This window comes from Rhineura floridana, chromosome 5 (genome assembly GCF_030035675.1).
Source record: "Rhineura floridana isolate rRhiFlo1 chromosome 5, rRhiFlo1.hap2, whole genome shotgun sequence".
In the NCBI taxonomy this organism is placed as follows: domain Eukaryota; kingdom Metazoa; phylum Chordata; class Lepidosauria; order Squamata; family Rhineuridae; genus Rhineura; species Rhineura floridana.
In genome coordinates, this window is record NC_084484.1 from 64,129,329 (window position 1) to 64,148,993 (window position 19,665).

At 41.8% G+C, this 19,665-nt stretch overlaps 1 protein-coding gene across 8 annotated transcripts in view; it reads right to left on the reverse strand.

Moving 5' to 3' along the window:
• PPP2R3B (protein phosphatase 2 regulatory subunit B''beta) overlaps positions 1-19,665 on the reverse strand; it is a 91,503-nt gene that overhangs the window by 44,062 nt on the left and 27,776 nt on the right. The window contains exon 1 of one of the 8 annotated variants that reach the window (XM_061627007.1): positions 13,861-14,417. The exons of the other annotated variants lie outside the window; for them this stretch is intronic. Coding sequence (XP_061482991.1) covers positions 13,861-14,007 — 147 coding nt within the window. The 5' untranslated portion in view covers positions 14,008-14,417. Of the gene's footprint in view, positions 1-13,860; positions 14,418-19,665 lie in introns of those variants that run through there. 8 annotated transcript variants of the gene reach the window in all.

Below are 19,665 nucleotides of genomic sequence, written 5' to 3' on the forward strand. Positions count from 1 at the left end.
GGCTACAACAGCAAGATTATTATGGAATACTGATAATGGAAGATTGGACACTGAAATTACTGGACTTAACAGGACTATTGAAGATGGAAGATGGAACTAATAGGGATAATGGAATAATGGCTATTGAAATTATTGGACCTAACAGATTCTGATGAGATGGATTAATCGAAATGTTTATTTGGACTATGGTTATGACAATAAGATTATTATAATTATTAACGAGATGGATTAATTGACATGTTTATTTGGAGAAAAATTGATAGATATATTTCTTAAAGAATTGAAACCTCTCTTTGACTTTTTGTGGAAAGAATAAAGTAATGTTTATGAGATTTGATGATTAATTAAGATAACTACTGGAGGAAAGTGATTTTATAATATGATTTAAGAGACAGGATTGTTATATATTGTAGACCTATAACTGATTTGATATGTGACAAATGAGAAGTCAACATTTTATTTTATTTTTTTGTTTAATCATTTTTGTTTTGTTTTGTTTTTTGTCTTTGAATGTTTTATGATTTTGTTTTCTATGTTTTATGAAAATTTGAATAAAAATTATTGTAAAAAAAAAAAAGGAATGTAGGGAGGCAAGCAGACCAAAAAGCTATTAAAATCTGATTAGTACAATTAAAAAAATAAATAAAAAAAAATAGTAATACACGCCTAAATTTATTGTTTGCTGGAATTAATGAAAGGGGTATTTTCACACATTTGCCTTGCATTTGCCCTCAACTCTTGCTCCATATCTCCAAAAATGCTAGTAACAGGCACACATAGACAGAATTGTGTGCTGTCACAGCACTGCAGAAGAGCATTGAAATTTGTTATTTGGCTGAAGAATTCTACACCCTGAAAGTCTCAGCTTGGTTTTTAAAAATGTTTCTAACCCCTGGCTGCAAATACAAGCTTAGAGGTATGTTGGCGGTATCTCTGAAGCTGGGGTGGGGGAGGCCAACTGTATTTCTGCTAAGGGTCAGAGCTTCAGTGCTCTTCTTGGCTCATTGCCTCACTTTATGACTAACAGGAGCATACTTTATACGGGCTGTAGGGTTTAGCTTCTCTTACCACACAATTTTGATATACTTGTTACACAGAGTACACAAACAGCAGTACGCATAAGTTTTTTTTACTAAGAAATTAAAAGTGAAGTTTGCAAAAGAGCTTAACTACAAGCAATTTCATGATAACTTAAAGTGAATATTTTTGAAAAAGACAAACAGTACCACACAATTTAAGCTTGTAAGCATAATTATTTTCTACTGCAGCCAAATGGAGGACAACGAAGTCTAAAGTTAAACCTTTAGATTTGGGAAATGTTGATTATATTTAGCATTCCTTTCTAAACAGTACTTTACACTTTACAAACCTAACCTGTAAGTACCAGCAGCAGCTGTTTGGGGAAACACAAACATTGCCATCAGCAGATGGTAAGCCCTTCAGTAAACACCTTTTACATTTCCAAATTAGCTGGTATATGCTGAAAGGTTTTTTCACTCCAAAGATTCAGAGAAATTATAAGGGCCACAGCTACCTTTGGTTTTCATGAAACAAATTCAATGCATTCTTGAAGCACCACTAATTTACAAGCCTGTCTTCAACCCCGCGACTGAGAAGAAATATACTGGCTAGTACTAATTTTGTTTTAATACAAATCACGGAAAGAAAATAGAGAATGGCAATATTCCAGTGACTCATAAACAGGACTATATATGACCCCAAATCCTGAAACCTCTCAAATTACATTAATTCTTCCCAGTAAATGCAACTGGCCTGCATTCTTTGTTTTTTTTTCTTTTAAAAAAAGTCTTAGTGTTTTATTGTACTGTACTACATGACTATTAATTTTTCTTCCAGTGCAACATCTAGGGCATGCAATGCCATTTCTTTAAAAAACAAAAAGACATTTTGAATTTTTATTGGTATATAAAGAGGCTTGTTGGGCTTGACATCTATTAGAACAGATGTATCTACTATTTATTTCCTTATTTCTATCTTACAAAGTAGCCATCGTCAAAGAATCAACAGTGTAGACAGAATATGTTCGGCTGTTGTGCATAGTGGATGGGGAAAAAAGAGAGAGAGCATCTCTATCATGTTCTCTGATATAATGAAGCTGTGTATCTGGATTGCCAATGGGATGCTCATGGATGCAATGACACCCCTGAGGCCTCAGGCTCACTGCCCCGTTTGTCATGAATTGGCAAGGATGGTTACCTACTCCACTCTCCTCCCTTGAAATGCACAGAGCTGAAGGAACAAGAGTGATGATCTTTCCCATTTCCTCTTTCAGCTCTATGTGCTTTTCAACTCTCAGATGAGTACCAGAGCAAATGAAAGGATAGGACAGAAAAATGAGCAATCTGGAAGATCGGGGGGGGGGGGAAGAGAAGAAAACGGAGCAACTGGAGTGGGGAGAGAAAAGATGGGATGCCATAGGAGTGGAGATGTGAAGGTCTGGGAAAAAAAACTGGGAAATTTTAGAGAAGAAATGCCCTTCCCATTTCCCCCCAAAGCCTTTTGTTTGTTTGTTTCCCCCACCCCCCAAAACATTAGAAAAAGTTTGGATTATGAAATATTTTATTTTAGAATGATGAATAAAATATTTAAGACAAGGTGTTCACATACTTACTCCACCCAAAAAGTTATTTAAAAACAAGGAACAGGAAGACTGAAGTAAGACTATGTACAGTATCAGATCATTACAATTCCTGTACACTGAAGACAAGCAAGTCCTGAGTTGAACACCAAGAGAAGACTCTGAAATGCAACAGCCAGGTGCACTTCTGTCTCTAGGAGGCATTGCCATTGATACAAGAGAAGGAAGAAGCATTTAATAACTTCTTTGTTTGAGTTTTCTCCTACTGGCATAGTTGTTGGATCAGTTTCTGTCCTCTTCACTAGGCCTCAAAAGAACTGGGATAAGGAGAAACTACAGAACATCACAAAAAAAATCAGAAACTGATAGAGATTGCTTAGAAAATGAGACATTGAATTTCATGTGGCGTTCATTTGAGTCTTGGTTCCCCCATCCCCTTTTTCTCAGCTCTTTCTATGGAAATGAGTGCTTTATGTCTGTTTAGAGGACTGTATGAGACATAATAATTTTCAGAATACATAATAATTTTGTTTGCTTTACTTTTTTAAAGATGTTTTAATTATTTTAGTGCTTGTCTGTTGGCCACCTTGGGCTTCTTGGCAGCAAGGGCAGGACAGGAATTTAATTAACAAATAAGTAAATAAATAAATGTAATGTTGATGGTTTCTTTTTTTTGTTTTTTGCATGTTCCTCATAAATTGGCAAAACTAAAGAGATGCTATGTTCCTTACAGTTCAACCGTTTGTGGCTCAATTTATAACAAAAATCTAAATTAAAAAAGTAAATTCGATATGTAATTATTGTCTGAATAACAGTACTTTTAATATACCAAGCTTACTTTATGGGCAAGTTATACATTATATGTTTTATGTTCCTAAAGTAATAAACGACTTTTGATCTGAAAAGAGTGCTTAAAAATTAATTACATATTTTGCTTAGTTTTCAATTTTTCCCAAAATGTCTTTTTTCCAAAAATCCCCAGGGAATAAATGTTTTTCCCCACGGCTTCAACATTTCTGGAAATTTTACATCTCCACATGGAAGTCAGGAGAACAGAGTACCAGAGATTACCAGTCTTCACTGACTGATTCGTAAAAATTATAGATTTGGCTTTTTCTAATGCTGCTATGGTGCAAAAACAAAAATCCATAACATGGTATGGATCTTTATGGATCCTAATGATTTTTACAAAGATTTCCTTGAACGTAAAAGGTGAGTCCACAGATGTATTCATGTGATTTGTTAGTGGTTTTGTTCTCAATCTATGTAAAAATCATGTAGATACATGAGGATCTGTGCCTTAGATCAATGTTTTTATGGTGCTGGAAAGCACCAGATATATGTTCTTACTATACAATCTACAAATGTAATCTTAAATCAGATTTTTTAAAGGGACCTCTTGCAAAACCATACAGATTCAAAAGGATTTGTTTTAATCCTACTGGATCTTAGTTTTACCAACACCCCTTGGAAAAGCAAAGTGTGTGTGTGTGCATACTTTCAATCAAAGGGGATGACGCCCACAGCGCACACTCAAAATTTCCAATGTGCCCAGAGGCGTCAAAAGTTTGGCAACCTTTGTTATATATTGCTACGCGCCTCCCCAATTTCCGAGCTGTGAGATTTCAGGGGTCCCTGCGCTCATCCAGGGTTTGGTTTTGTTGGATAATTTCTGGATGCCACACATTTTAGATTCATGCCACACACTTTAGAGTTATTTTTACAGGCCCAACAGTAGTGAACGAACCAAAGTTGCAAGGAATCTTGGGACTTGCTTTAGGTTTCGTTTCTCATGAAGCCAAGTCAGCGTGGTGCCTCCAAGTCTGCTGAGCTGTTAAAGAACACTAATCAGTCAACTGCCCTTGAATGGTTTACACTCTGTCTATCCCCCTCTCCCCCGGTATCTCTTCCTGCTTTTCAATAATAAAAGAATTACTTCTTGTGCATGTTTTATTTCATATGACTTAAAAGAAACCTCCGTAACTGGTTTTTCACAAGTATTGTTTGAAGGAGATTGTTAATCAATGCAGATGACCCTCAAATGTCTCTCTCAAGCTCCTCTTGTATGTAGTTCTCTCTTTATGGCCCCAAAAGTGTTACTTTTCCATACATTCCACTCCTTATCTCAAGGATGGGTCAATCCAAGAGGGTTTTGGGTTTCAAAAGGAGAACATCCTGACTTTTGATATGTAGTGTATAATTGTTATTCTTCTCTTGTTTTATTACACTGTTGCTTGTTGATGTTAGATACATGGAAAACTATATATTCCAATGCTAGTAAATAAACAGGCACTCTCATTCTTGCCAGGCTGATGTGCCCGTGTGAGTCTGAAAGCCCTTTTTGATCAAGAAGTGGTTTGTGTCTTTATTTGATATCTGGGAGAACGCAAAATACTTATTGGGATTTCTCAGCTCGCACACCTAACTCGGGTGTACTGAGGTGAGCAGTTGGCAACCCTTTTGCTGGTTTAAATTATTCTCATCAATTTGGGGGCTCGTCCGGGATAATGTGCGCTCCCCGGTCTTCTTTCTTTTGCAGGCTTCCTTCTGAATAGTTGATAGGCGCCATGAGAGATTTCTCTCAATCAACTGTTCAGAATCGGTTGCTCGCGATTGCGGGGATAAGGCACAGTTGAGAGATTCCCACCAGATATCATGGGACAAACAGAATGTTGATTCTGTAACCCCTTTGAGTCTTATGTGCAGGTTTTGGGACGAAGGATGTCTGCCAGTCAAAACAGGTATGAAAAAGAAAACCATGGTAAGATTGTGTGTCAAAGAGTGGACACACTTGACCGTGGTCGCGGCCCCTGAATACAGGTGGCCGTGGGATGGGTCCTTTGATGCTGTTTGCTTGTCTGGGGTAAGAAAGCGGCTAGATATGGACCATCCCGACCAGCTGGATTTCTGGCTCCTGTGGCAAGCAGGGGCGCAGAAATGGACTGGCATCAAAGTGATGATTGGCAGAACTGTGTCTGGCACGGACCCCCCTCCTAGTTATTTTGCGGACGAACCGTCCCATCGGCAGGTGCTTAGCCCCGTGATTATTCCGTCAGCCCCACCATCATCGAATCCCCCCGAGGATGGTACCCCATCGGGGCAGGCGGCCTCCATGGTCCCAGATTCCTCTACAGGGGAACCGGGCGGGGGCAACCCAGTGGAAGGGGGTTCCGGGGGAACAGCACCGCGCTTGCGACCCAGACCATTGAAGACTGTGCTGGAGAACAAAGGTACGTTGCTGCCATTATTGGTCCATGACCAGCCATACCTAGACATGGAAGGCAAACTGAAACATGTCACGATTGCAGAACATAAGGCATGGCTGGAATGGGATCTGAAGGAGTGGAGCCAGCTGGAAGGAACATTTGGCGAAAAACCGCGCAAAGTCCAAGACCATTTGCGCAGGCTATTTGGCAGCCACAATCCAACATATAGTGATGTTAATTACCTGCTGGAGCGTGTACTAACAGATGAGGAACGCAGCAGGCTCTGGACACTCGAGGCGGCGTGGGCGGCCAAAGACTCGAATAACCGACGGTCATGGGAGCGGAGGACAGCCGAGGCCGCCTCCTGGACAGGTGAGGATTGGAAACCAGAAAGGCGAAGTCAGCTTAGGGCAGATAGGGACCAACTCCTGACCCACATGAAACAAATATCACAGAAGCCCCCCCAACCAAACTAAATTTCTGGCCATTAAACAGGAGACCGCTGAGTCTCCACGAGTCTTCTGGTCCCGATTGCTGGAAGGGGCTCGTACTTTTACTAATTTGGACCCGGAGAAGTTGGGGGATCACCCGACCCTGATTGCTTCTTTTGTGCATCAATCATTGCCTGCGATCAGGGACTACTTCCAAAACTTTCGGCCAGGTTGGAGTGCGGAACCCGTCACCGCTATTTTGGAGGTTGTGGATTTCGTGTGGGAAAAGGAGAAGGACAAAGGGAGAAACAAGGAAAAGCGGGAGGACTACCAGATGCTGGCTACTGCCTTGTGTGGTGGTTTGGGAATTAGATTTCCCAGAGGGGGACAAGGAAAGGGCCAAGGGCGAGGAAGAGGGAGAGCTCTGACAAGACAGTCATGGGCGGGAGGAGACAGTGGACGGGGATGTTTTCGTTGTGGGGATTGGACACATTTCAGGCGCGACTTCCCACTGGCAGCCAATGATTACACCAAGGATGGATATAACGAAGCCTTGGATTTTGCAGGAAATAGTGCACTACCTCCTCCACCTCCTCCAAGCGCACCAACGTTCCAACCTCAGCAACCAACCCCCGCAGCATGGAACCAGCTGGGAGCAACTCTGCGACACCCCCCCATCACAATGACTATCGATCCCAAGTGACCGAGCATCCGGGTCGGGAAGGGAATGGGGGATGCTAGTGTTGTTGTCACTGGCGGGCACATTTATCTCTCTTTCTTCCCCAACAGCTGAGCCAGTTGTTACCCTACAAGTAGAGGATGTCGAATTTCCATTTCTTGTAGACACGGGGGCAACATACTCCCTCCTGAACAAGGCATCTCCCGCATAGCTCACGATGGAATAGAAACTGACAATGGGGTTGGAGGGGTTCCACAAGCTCTGTGCGTCACAAAACCACTGCGGGTTACATACGGGGAAAAGACGTTTAATCATGTGTTTTTGTATTCCAGCTCATGCCCAGTGTCTTTGATGGGACGCGATATGCTTTGTCAACTTGAGGCCACTTTAACATGTTCCCCTGGAGGGGTGGGGTTGTTGTTAAGCTTATTTGGAGTAAGGGGAAACACGCATATGCTAGGGAGTCTCTCATTGCCGGCGGATCTGGCTGATTTGCCTGCCTCTCTGTGGGGGACTAAAGACACAGACGTGGGACTGCTGAAGTCTGTACAGTCTGTACGTATTCAGGTGAAACCTTCCCTGCCCCCTCCTTGCATCCCGCAGTATCCATTATCCTTGGAAGCCTGCGAAGGGATTCGACCAATCATAGAAGGGTTCATTCGCGAGGGGATTATTCATCCTCAACGTACGCCCTGCAACATGCCCATCTTGCCCATAAAGAAACCACCCAAGAAACCAGGGGATCCGGTAAAATGGAGATTTTGCCAAGATTTAAGAGCGATTAAGAAATATGTAATCCCCTTGCACACAGTAGCTCCAGACCCAGCTACTATTATCAGCCAAATCCCATGGGATGCACAATGGTTTACTGTGGTGGATCTAAAAAATGCTTTTTTCAGTATTCCCTTGCACCCAGAGTCTAAATATTTGTTCGGCTTCACGTGGGATCAGAGGAGTTTCGTATGGGACCGAATCCCACAAGGGTTCCGAGACAGTCCAGGAACATTCAACCAGTGTTTAAAGGGGGACTTAGAGGATTTCGTTCCCCCCGACCACTTGACAGTGGTTCTTTACGTTGATGACGTCCTGCTCACAAATACTGAAGCCGACAAATTGCGACAAGATGGTAAGGCCTTCCTTATGTATTTACATTCCCGCGGACACAAGGTAGACCCAAAAAAGATCCAGTGGGTATTGCAGAGGACTAAGTACTTGGGGTTCATATTAACACCAGAAGGGCGACAAATGGACCCCGGAAGAGTAGCGGCTATACAGCAATGCCCGCTCCCTAACACCAAAAAGCAGCTGAGGGGCTTCTTAGGAATAATTGGCTTTTGTAGACAATGGCTGCTGTCTTGCGGCGAACTTTGCAAGCCCTTACATTCTCTTACTACCAAAACGGCCACAGACCCCATCACATGGGATCCTGAGACTATTCCAGTTGTTGAAGGACAGCGTTGCTACCTCCATGTCTCTTAAGCCGCCAAATTACAGTAAGCCGTTCCATCTTTTCGTCCATGAGAGGGGGGGAGCTAGCCAGCGGGGTACTGACCCAAATGTGCGGTCCAAGCCATTTCCCTGTGGCCTTTTATTCTCAACAAGTGGACAATGTGGCGAAAGGCACACCTTCGTGCACTCGTACCTTAATGGCAGCCGCACTTCTGGTTCGGAAAATCAAAGGACTTACCTTAGGACATAACACCATCGTCTGGACCTCACATGCCCTTTCGGCATTGCTTCAGAAAGGGACTACCCAGGTCTTCTCAGCCCAGCGACAGCAACAGCTAGAAGCGGAATTGTTAGAAGACCCCAATTTGGCTTTCGAGCGTTGCAGCCCACTGAACCCGGCTACTCTGCTCCCCGATCTCCCAGGCCCTCTGGATGAGCAGGATTGCATCTCAGTATTACAATCTACACTGCAGGTAAGACAGAATCTGTCTCCTTTGGGAAGAAAGTCAGCAGAGACTGTGGTGTCTTTATGAAATATGGTTTATTTATTTACACACATTCCAACCTGAGCTTAGGATGGAGGGGTTCAAGGCATCCGCAGTCCAATATCCAGCTTTCCCATCAGTGTTACAGGAGGCACCCAAAATGCCATGGTGCAGACAGCCAGTCTCTTTGCCTGCCTCCAGTTCCCAGCAATTCTTCCTCACAACTGACAACACAAGCCTCTCCTAGCAGCCAGGAAGGGGGGGGGAAGAAAGCTCTCCTGAAGAGTTTCAATGACAAAAGGGTCTTCCTGGCCCATTCACCAGTTGCTGGGCAACTGATAGACCCATTATCCTACCTGGCCACTCTATTAGCTTAATAAAAGAGACTCGTCTGACCAGCAGAGCAAGTTCCTCATTCCAAGGCACAGGATTCCAAATCAGAGGCTGGAAGGGGACCCACAGGAATCATCCATTCTAACCCCCCCCCAAACTCACAAAAATATAAATCAGATTGTCTTGGCATACAGGCATAATTTTAATCTACTGATTCTTTCTAGATATCAGGCATGATGCACAGAGCCCCATGTATAAGTTGATACTGCTTCCGCATTATGTGGCGGGGTGGAGAAAAGAGTGCGACTGTGATGACATCCTTTCTGGCTACAGACACTTGCACTGCATTAAAAGCCCTCCTGATCTTCTGAAGCAACTTTTTTCTTTTTTGTGTGGAGGAAGATGCATGAAGGACTGCAATGGGAAGGAGTGTCAGAATTTCTTGTAGAGTGAGCATGGAACGTGTGTGGCCTTTGAATTCAGGCCCAAAAAAGCAATTGCTTAACTGAATAAAATGTAAATTGGTAAACTGAATATCCCCCCTCTCCTAGTTGCAGCAGTTGTTGCATAAAGGGTCCATTGTGGGCACAGTCAAGTTCTATATATACTAAAGGATTAGAGATTGACTCCAAAAAGCAAGCTTTAATACATTTCTGTTGATGTACGATTGTCTTAAAATTAGCAAATCTAAATACCTTTATTTATTTACTAGTTATGCATAATTAGCATTTTCTATTGATTAGATATTCTAAATGGTATATTCAACTACTAAAAAGAGAGGTTAAAATTCTTGCTAATTCTTGACAAACAGAAGGAATGATCTCTCTCTCTCTCCCCTATTGCTCCTTCCTCTATCTCACACACACAGTGATAAACTGCTCTCTTTTGCAGCTTTCTGTATATGCAAGAGCAGAAGTGCTCAAAATGAGACAATACATACTTACAAGCTGCATAAAATGTAACTGTTGCCTAGGTTTGGTTATGTCAAGAGCTTATTTTTATAAGGACACTCAGTTTTGAATGTATTTTCGTTTCAGTTTTAAGTACTTTGCATTATACTAACTTTGGCTCAAATACACTACTCTTTCATTAAGGGATCACATTGTAGATGGTCTTCCTTTTGCATATACCAGAGAATATTGTGAGGTCTTAGCATATTTGTCCTTCAATATTCTATGAGCTCTAATAATAGCTAGATTCAGTCTGCACACATCTAAATATTTCTTCACAATAACTCCCACTCAGAGAGAAGCTTGTAATTACTTGGAGGGAGGCACGGAGGGGAGAGAAAGGTTTAATACTGACTCAAATGAATGTACTCCAATATGAATCCAAAGGCTCAGACACATGATTTGATATGTGTGTGTGTGGGGGGGTATGAATTCTGCAATCTTACAGGAAGATATCCAAGATCACAGTGTCAAACGGTGCTCCTTGCACATTCTTTTTTGAAATTATGGTACTGACAGGCAATAGATATTGTAACAGATGTAACTGCTGAAACAAAGAAAAAGTAGGGAGAAAGTAGGAGCGAATTTGTGTGAAAAGACTGTGAGCTCAGCTCTGTGACTGCAAACAAATTCCTGGCCTGAGCGTGTGCTCAGAGGCACTCTATTCTTTAATTCTGTGTCTGCTCTGCTAAGCCACTTGTTTGTCCCAGAATCTGGCTGACTGGCCTCATGGTTCCAATAAAACATGAAGCAAGAATGCCTACTCCTAGCCTAATCAACAAGTTAAAATAGTGTGAGGGGTGGGGTGGAGTCCCTAGAAGGTGTACAGACAAAATTATTCCACCATTCGTTTTGGGCAAAAATAGCCTTTCATTGGGGAATTTATAACAAATAGATAGGCAAACATTCACTGACATTATATCAATGGAAATTCTACAAAATACAAATACAATGGTGTTTTATAAATGGAAACATTTGAAGACCCTGCAATATAAGAACATGTTACCTCCTAGTATCATAAATATTTCTTCACTACAGCTGCTTCTTTAAGAGCATGTTGTTGTTGTTTTTACAACAGCACACGGGAGAGTTGCCAAATACATAATGAGCTTGCAAGTCTATATTTATAGTTAAGAGTTTGTGGTTGCAACATACACACCCAGCAAAATCTGAAAATGGGATACTTTTACATCTAATGATCACAATTTGGAGCATGGATATGACCTCATAAGAGAGGCCAGCATTCCAGCACAGGGCAACCCAAGCCACAAGTGGGAGGGAATGTTAAGCTGCAAGAGTTTGTTTGCCGCTTTCCACATTTCAGGCTATGATTTCAAGAAAAGAAGGGGACTTCCAGTATCGGGTAGGAGTACCCACTCTCTCTCTTATATATGTGTAATTATATATACACAAACATGTTACATGTTACATACAAACCCCTTTTTCTCTTTCACCTTAAAATATATGAAGCACAATGTAGCTCAATGTAGCAGGAAACAGATTCAAAGATGTTTCCAGCTCCTTAGCAGAGAAGCACCAGGTTTCCTTTAAAAAGAAAAGTCCCTTCCCTCTTTCTCTCTCTCAAAAAAAGTCACTGGAAATGTCTACAAAATTATTTGACTTTCCTCTCCTTCCTCTATTCATAGAGAAGAAAGTGAAAGGAAGCAGTAAAAGTTCCAATAGTAATGTGCGTCTTACATATAATTGCCAAACATTTGCTGCCAAGCTTTACCTATTGCCTCTAGCTAGGATCCAGAAGGAAAGCAGGCTGTGAAAATCTGTTATTGTACACCTTGAAGAACAATCATGCGGTATTTAATACTGTAATACTACAGTTCCAATATTTATGTTTACATTATTTGCTCCATCCAGAGGTGTTGCTAGGTACTTAAAAGACTTAAGGTACAGACTCAGGAGACAAATTTGCATATGCTTATATGTATATATGCAAATTTAGGCCAACTTTCAGGGGGGGGACAACCTCTGGCTCTCGTTGTCAAAGCTTACTCTGAGAAATCGGGCGGGGGGGAGTGCAAAGGATTTTCTGCACCCAGTACACTCCAGTGTGGGTTGGACTCTCTGTCCTTTTGACAAGAACTGCTGCTTTATGTACATACTAAAACTACAGCAAGTCTTGTCCAATCCAGCCACTGCATATATTTACAACTACCTCTTCAACAGCCAAGACCATTCACACATGACAACAAGTAACAATAGATCAACACAAACTGTACCATGGCAGGAAATCAGGAACATCCCCATGTGCAGACCACATAATTCAAGTAAGCTGGTGAAGTCACAAGTGATGTGCACTATATCATCAAGAAAGTAAGAGTGTAGAAGACTGTCCAGAGAACATATGCTCCCATCTCTAAAATGGGCAGAACTCTTAAGTGTGAGAGGCATAGTAAAGATTATAAATATGAACTGTCCTCTCTCTTTATGAATTCCCCTGTAACTCATTAAACACAGGTGGGAAGGGCTTCCCCCCCTTTTCCTTTCCTTACAGGGTGGCTCGACAAGTTGCAAAATGCAGCACCAGTGATACCCCTGCTACCTGCCATCTTAATTTGTCCAGAATGTCCTCTAAGCAAAGCTTTTACAATATTATAGTTTAAAAATGGGGGGAGGGGCACAGGAGATCCAGGCCCAGCACAAATGGTCTATGGTTTGACCATTTGGCCACCCACTGGCAACATCTTGCTTTAATACACCACATATTTACAGACATATACAGTATTGCAGCAGGAAAGCTCGGTTGCTGCAGATTTTGCTATCCTAGCTATATGCATGCACACATACACCACCTCTTACTCCAGGGCATTGGGCAAATCACTTGGGAAGAACAGCAATTAACTGGCTAACATTTCTGCTGAAGTTCATGCAAGGAAATGAGGTTGAAGGTGTTGGGGTAGAGAGAGTATACAGGCGAGTGCAAAAGAAGGGGGGGGAAAGGATGAACAGAAGATAAATATAACCTTTAAGAATTTAGCTTTCAGCCACAGGCTATACTCCAGTTGAAATCAAGGTAGTTATTCGATTCCCAGCTTTCAGGAACAAGTTTTTTCTATCTAACAATGACTTTTTGAAGATGCCCTCATCAACTTGTGAAGACAGTTTTGTCACGTTGGGGAAAGGCAAGGTAAAAGGATTAAACATTAAATCTTATGGTAGTTGTCAATATCTGATTGTAAACAAGTCAGATTACTATTTTCTCCTGAGAAGATTATGATACTATGCAGTAGAAAATCGTAAGTTGAAAACTAATATTCACTTATTTATAACATGAATTCAAATTTCATAACAGGATTCTGGACATGAGCTTTGAAAATGAACTTAATTATGCAAGGAGGTAAGGATAAATATAAAATAAAATATTCTAACTGCTTGGTTTCAACTGTGCACATGGAAAAGTGAAAACACCCCTCTCATATTTGGAGAAAGTGATATTGTTCAACATCCCGCTTTTATATACCTAGTGCCAACAAAAGCATGTCTGAAGGCTAACAGTAACAACAATAACAGGAACAAAGTAGCCCTCCAAGTAGGATTCTTATTCAGACACATGTGTATTTATTTTTAAACTATCCTAATAAAACCAATTTGGATTTTCAAAAATTCAAGAGTTCAAGTCACATCTGGCTAGTTTCCACTGAAAAAGCATTAACATTCTCCACTGCAAAAATTCCAAACACACCATGCAGCCAAATACATAATGGTAAACAAACCTGGACTTGCTGAAAAGCTTTGAGTCTCTTCTTGAATCTGGAAGGCAGAACAAAATCACATCCCCGCGCTAGCAATGCCAATTCCTTTCGTAGATCAGGATCTTGCCGTAAAGAAATCTCCTTTATCCTCATGTTTTCAGATTTCATATAATGCTTGTATGCGCACCAGTCCAGGCACTTGAGTTCCAGTAAACAGCAGAGTCCTATTATCACACAGTGCCACTTAAAGCAGCAGCTGCGGTTTACTTCTGTGTTATTCTGAGAGCAAGTTCAACTTAGCCTGCTCCATACATTAAAAGGGAACTTGGCTGGAACTGCAAACACAGATTGGAAAGTCACTTTGGGAGCCTGCCCCTTACTCCATGCATTCCAATATCTCAATGGTATGGTATAGAATGGAAAAAGACACAAGCCTATTATAAAAGTGGCACTTCAAAACCGTCAATAAAAGAAACTTCCAATTTAGTAAAACCAACCAGGGAGGAACATGAAAATACCAGACATAGTGGTTCTGTAGTTCCTCTCTGCCTTTCCTTTTGTCACAAGCCGCTCCTGTTCAAGTCTCAAAGTAGGCTCAAAGAAGGATTAAAGCTTGCAAGCTCTTCCAAACTTGCAAAGCCCTTTCAGTGTTTTGACAGAAAGGAAAGCAACCTTATGATAAAACTGTAGATCTATGCAGAATAAGCTGGTAAAAATGGCAAAGGAAAAAAGGCTTAACTTTTTTTAGAGGAAGATTATTATGGGGAGGGGATATTTACATGACATAATTGTTATAAATTCCTTGAGAAAGTAACAATCCATTTCTCCCTCCCCCTGTCAGAACAAGACTATCCAGGATATGTCTAATAATATAATTCTCACGATCCTGTATTATTTTTCTTACACATTTGAATGCATAGGACTCGATCATCCTGATTTGCCTAGATTTTTAATATGTATTTTATGCACATTGGCTTCAGATTATTCAACGTCTAGATCAGTGGTTCCCAATCTTTGAGTGTGGGACCCCCTTTGTAAGCTCAAAAAATTTCATGACACCCCCCCACGCTAGCTGTAATTTTAGTTTCTGTTAATTGAAAAACTGGTACGTGGCAAAATCACATCTCCAAATATACCTTTCCATTAAAAGTTCCTTGCAGTTGCTTTCTTTTCTTAATGCAAAGGTCCAGTCTAATTGCTATCCTCCCCCCCCCCAGTCTGAAGATGTACAGTCCTGTTTCCCAACACCAGTGGGTTTCAGTGTGGGACTAAGAACCAGGTTCAAATCCCAATCAGCCATGAAGCTCACCAGGTGAACTTGGGCCACACACAGTCTCTTAGCCTGACCTATCTCACAGGGTTGGTGTAAGGATAAGGAGGGGGGAACCACATGCACCACCTTGGACAATTTGGAGGAAAGGTGGGATATAAATTCAATAATAATTAATTAAATAAATATATTTCAGCTGCAGTATGTGGACCCCAGCCTCAGTCAACCTGCTGAGCTTTTTAATAATAATAAGAATAAGAATAATAATAAAGAAGCAGCAATGTGGGGATGCCAGATTGTGAAGACAAAAGGATGGCTAGACTGAGGAGGGGGGTTAGTGCTTTTAGGCCTTGGGATGATCATCAGAATTGATTACTTGGTTAGCGTGCACTTGGGGAATGAGAGTGGAGCAGAAGACAGATCAGCGCACAAACACACCTGTCCCTCCTGCAAGCATCCGCAGGCATTTGAGCACATGGGAGGGGGGAAACTGCTGCAGCGTCTTGGAGAGCGAGATGGGGGCAGAGTGTAGGTGGAAGAAAGGGGGGATGGTGGCACACACACTTAGCCTCAGAGATAGGGGGCAAGCAAGTCCTGAGCTTCCTCACTGGCTCCATCTGGACTGAAGGTGAGACCTGGCTGGTCTCGCAAATAAGAATAATTTTTGAAAGGAGGAGGCAATGAAGCATGAGCCAAAAAAGACAGGCAAGCTGGCTGTCAGGAAGGAAAGGGGAAAGCAGCATTTCCTTGCAACCTTGCTTCTTTTTGCTTCATGAAAAGCCCTCTCCTCTCATTCTGAGTAAGGGCATCAGTAGCAGCGGCAGTGCAAGGAGATGGGAGTTGGTGATAGTACACTCTTCTTCCTGGTAGCTCCACCCTCAGCCTCCTTTGGCATCTGCCAGTTGTTTTATAGGCAGACACCTGCCCTCGGCGTGCCTGAAAGATACTCTGCTGCTTCAGCAAAAGTCCTCCCCTCTCATTTGGAGCAAGGGGCAGTGTTGCCTGCAGCGGCAGTGGGGAGAAGCCAGTGTCCAGGGAATGAAGACTTTAAAAAAATGCATTTCTTTACTAGCTGAGGCCCCCCTGGGGGTCACAGCCCTCAGGTTGGGAATCATTGGTCTATATCTTTCCATTCAGCATAAGGGCTATCTCATCATATTGTCACATAAATGGAAATATTATGGGTGGCATCCAACAAAGTAGTTCTGGTAGCACAACGATTTCCGTGTGACCCCTAAATCTGTTCTGGGGGTTCTCAAACTCTCCAGAGCAGATTTGGGGAGGGCGTGTGGCAGAGGAGAGGGAGGGGAAGTTCTGTTGGCAAACAGAAATCCTTGCACTAATGGAACTACTTTGCTGGATACTGCTCTATATAAATGGAAATTAAATGCCATGTGCATCAAATGTTTCTGAAAGTTTGGACTCTTTAGTTTAGAAAAAGACAACTAAGGGAGAGGGAGAGACATGATAGAGGTATATAAAATTATGCATGGTGTGGAGAAAGTGGAGAGTCTACGAAGCTGCCTTATAAATGCACCTACACTGACTGAGAATGGCTCTCCAGGGTTTCAGACAGGAGTCTCTCTCAGTCCTACCTAGAGCCACCAAGGATTGAACCTGGGGTCTTCTACATGCAAAACAGATGCTTTACCATCTAGCTATATTTTTTCTCCCTCTCTCATAATACTAGAACCAGCTGAATGGTTCTTATGAAGCTGAATGCTAGAAGAGATTCAGGACATAATCAAGTACTTCTTCATACGCCTATAGTTGAACTATGGAATCCCTGCCCCCCTGCCCCAAGATGTAGTGATGGCCACCAACTGGAATGGTTTTAAAAGAGGATTAGACAAATTCAAGGAGGATAAGGGTTGTTGCTGGGGATCACAGTCTTATTGTGCTCATGTACTGCTTGTGAGCTTCCGATAGGCATTTGGTTGGCTGCTGCGAGAACAGAATGCTGGATAAATGGGCCTGGTCTCGTGTAGCAGGATTCTTCTTGAGTAAGATCAAAGTAAAAATATATTATTCTTAGTTTACTGGTATTATTCCAATTAAAAGATATTCATTTAACCAATGTTTTTTAAGAACTATCTTCACTCCATTTATATCCTGCTTTTTCTATAAGGACCTCATGGCATTGCACATCTCTCTCTCCTCTTTATTCTCACAAGAACTCTGTGATATAGGCTAGACTGAATATAGTGACTGGACCAAAGTGAGTTTTGTGGAAGACTCGAAATCAACCTGGATCCTCCTGTTCTAGGCTCATTTTAGTGGCTACATCACAATGGCTCTGCTACAAGTGAATGATCAAATTATGCAAGATGGCCCGATGTTAAGGGTGAGTTGGCTGAATAGCATTCCACCATTATGAGAAAATGGAGGGGGATAGGTTCTATGGCTTATAGTTGGAAAATGGTTCAACGGACTGATTTGAAACTTGGCAGTGTAAGAGAGATAAGTCCATGCTGAATTTGGGTAGAAAGGATACAAAATGGTTTATTTTGACAGGTGCTGAGCCTTTTTCTTGCATAGACTGGTTTTTCTGGAAATATTTTTCCATTTGTACCATCTCTTTGGGGAAATGGTTTATTGCAGGCTTTCCCAACCAGTGTGCCTCCAGATGTTGTTGGACCACAATTCCCATCTTTCCTGACCATTGGCAATGCTGGCTGAGGCTGATGGGAGTTGTGGTCCAACAACATCTGGAGGCACACTGGTTGGGAAAGCCTGGTTTATTGCATTAGGTCAAGGAAAAGTCTAGTGTGTGCTTTTACCCAGCAGTTGTGTAATGTGTTTGTAAAAAAGGTAAAGGTGTCCCTGCCCTTGTAGTGAGAGTCGTTTCTGACTCTTAGGGTGACGTCTTGCAACGTTTACTAGGCAGACTGTATATATGGGGTGGGATTGCCAGTTCCTTCCCCGGCCTTTCTTTACCCCCCAGCATATGCCGGGTACTCATTTTACCGACCACAGATGGATGGAAGGCTGAGTGGACCTCGGACCCTTTTACTGGAGATTCGACTTCCTTCTTCCATTGGAATCGAACTCCAGCCGTGAGCAGAGGATCTTCAACATGTTTGTAGTTTTTATTAAAAAGGCATTTTTCTAGCCAATGTTAGCCTCTGAAAGTTTAGAACATTACTGTTACTGGGCAAGATTCTCATAGACCAGGCCTCAGTACAAAAGACTTGAAGAATTTACAGTTCAGGTAGACCAAGATGTTAGAAGTTAGGTGTGAAATGAGATGGTGAAAAGAAATTGCAGGAGACTGGTAAAAATAGGTTGAGAGGCATAGCGAGGGGAAGGGAGGGAAAATATCCGAGATGCACAGCAGCTGGATTTCTGAGGGGGATCTTTCGAAGCATAGGAGAATCTTCATGAAAAAAACTTAAGAGGGAAACTTGGGGTGTGTGTGCTTTACTGATGAATTTTCTTCTTTTCCAGTGCAAGATAGAAACAAAGTTTTATTAAAGCAGGCCTCAATGACCAGTAACACAATGAGGACCTATCACACAGTCATGCTGCCTTCACAATTCAACACAGAAGCCAATCTGAAGAAAAGGTCCAACTTACTTCAACAAGCCTATCTCATACTTAGAACGATACTGTTTCCTGTGCTGGCAAAAATCGTCTTAGCCCCTAAATGTTATGCTATCACCAAAGAAAGTTGTTTTAGGAAAACTATACGGAAAATGCTGGTAAACTACTATTCCTAGATGCACAAATTTAGAGATCTATTGCCTATTTATATTAATTTTGCAAAACACATCTCAAAAATCAAAGAACTAGACTGTAATATCAGATATGATCAAACTGTGCAGCCTTCCTTTTCAGTCTTCTCGAAGCCTCTATCACATCCTAAGCAGGCTTGAACTATTTTGTGTGTGGACCCTCTTTGCCTTTCAGTAAGAGGTTTAAATGCAGGTTTTATTAAACCCAAATGGGAGGTTTCCTAGAATGCTCATTTCCAATTGACAGCCTTGTATTAGAAGGGAGGCTTGAATGCAGGAAGCAGGGCTGGCCCAATTTCCTCAATAATTTTTACTGTCTTGACACTTGTTTACTTCCTCCCCTTCATAATTATGTCTAAGTCCTGGGCAGCTTATATAGAGCAGAAGAATCACTATTATGTCCCCTGGAATGCAGGAGATATCATTCAGCCAAGGAGCTGGGTCTGTATGCCTACATCTCAGCCAAAACTGAAGACAGTGGTTCTCTCTCAAAAGCATACCTGGGGCAAGCACCTTTGAACTTTTGGCATACTGGGCAGTTGCCTAATTGGGATAGCTGTGCTTGGCAAGTGTATTATGTGCCTTCAAGTCGATTACAACTTATGGCAACCGTATGAATCAGTGACCTCCAATAACATTTGTTATAAACCACCCTGTGCAAATTTTGTAAGTTCAGGTCTGTGGCTTCCTTGATTGAATCAATCCATCTCTTGTTTGGTCTTCCTCTTTTTCTACTTCCTTCTGTTTTTCCAAGCATTATTGTCTTTTCTAGTGAATTATGTCTTCTCATTATGTGTCCAAAGTATGATAACCTCAGTTTCA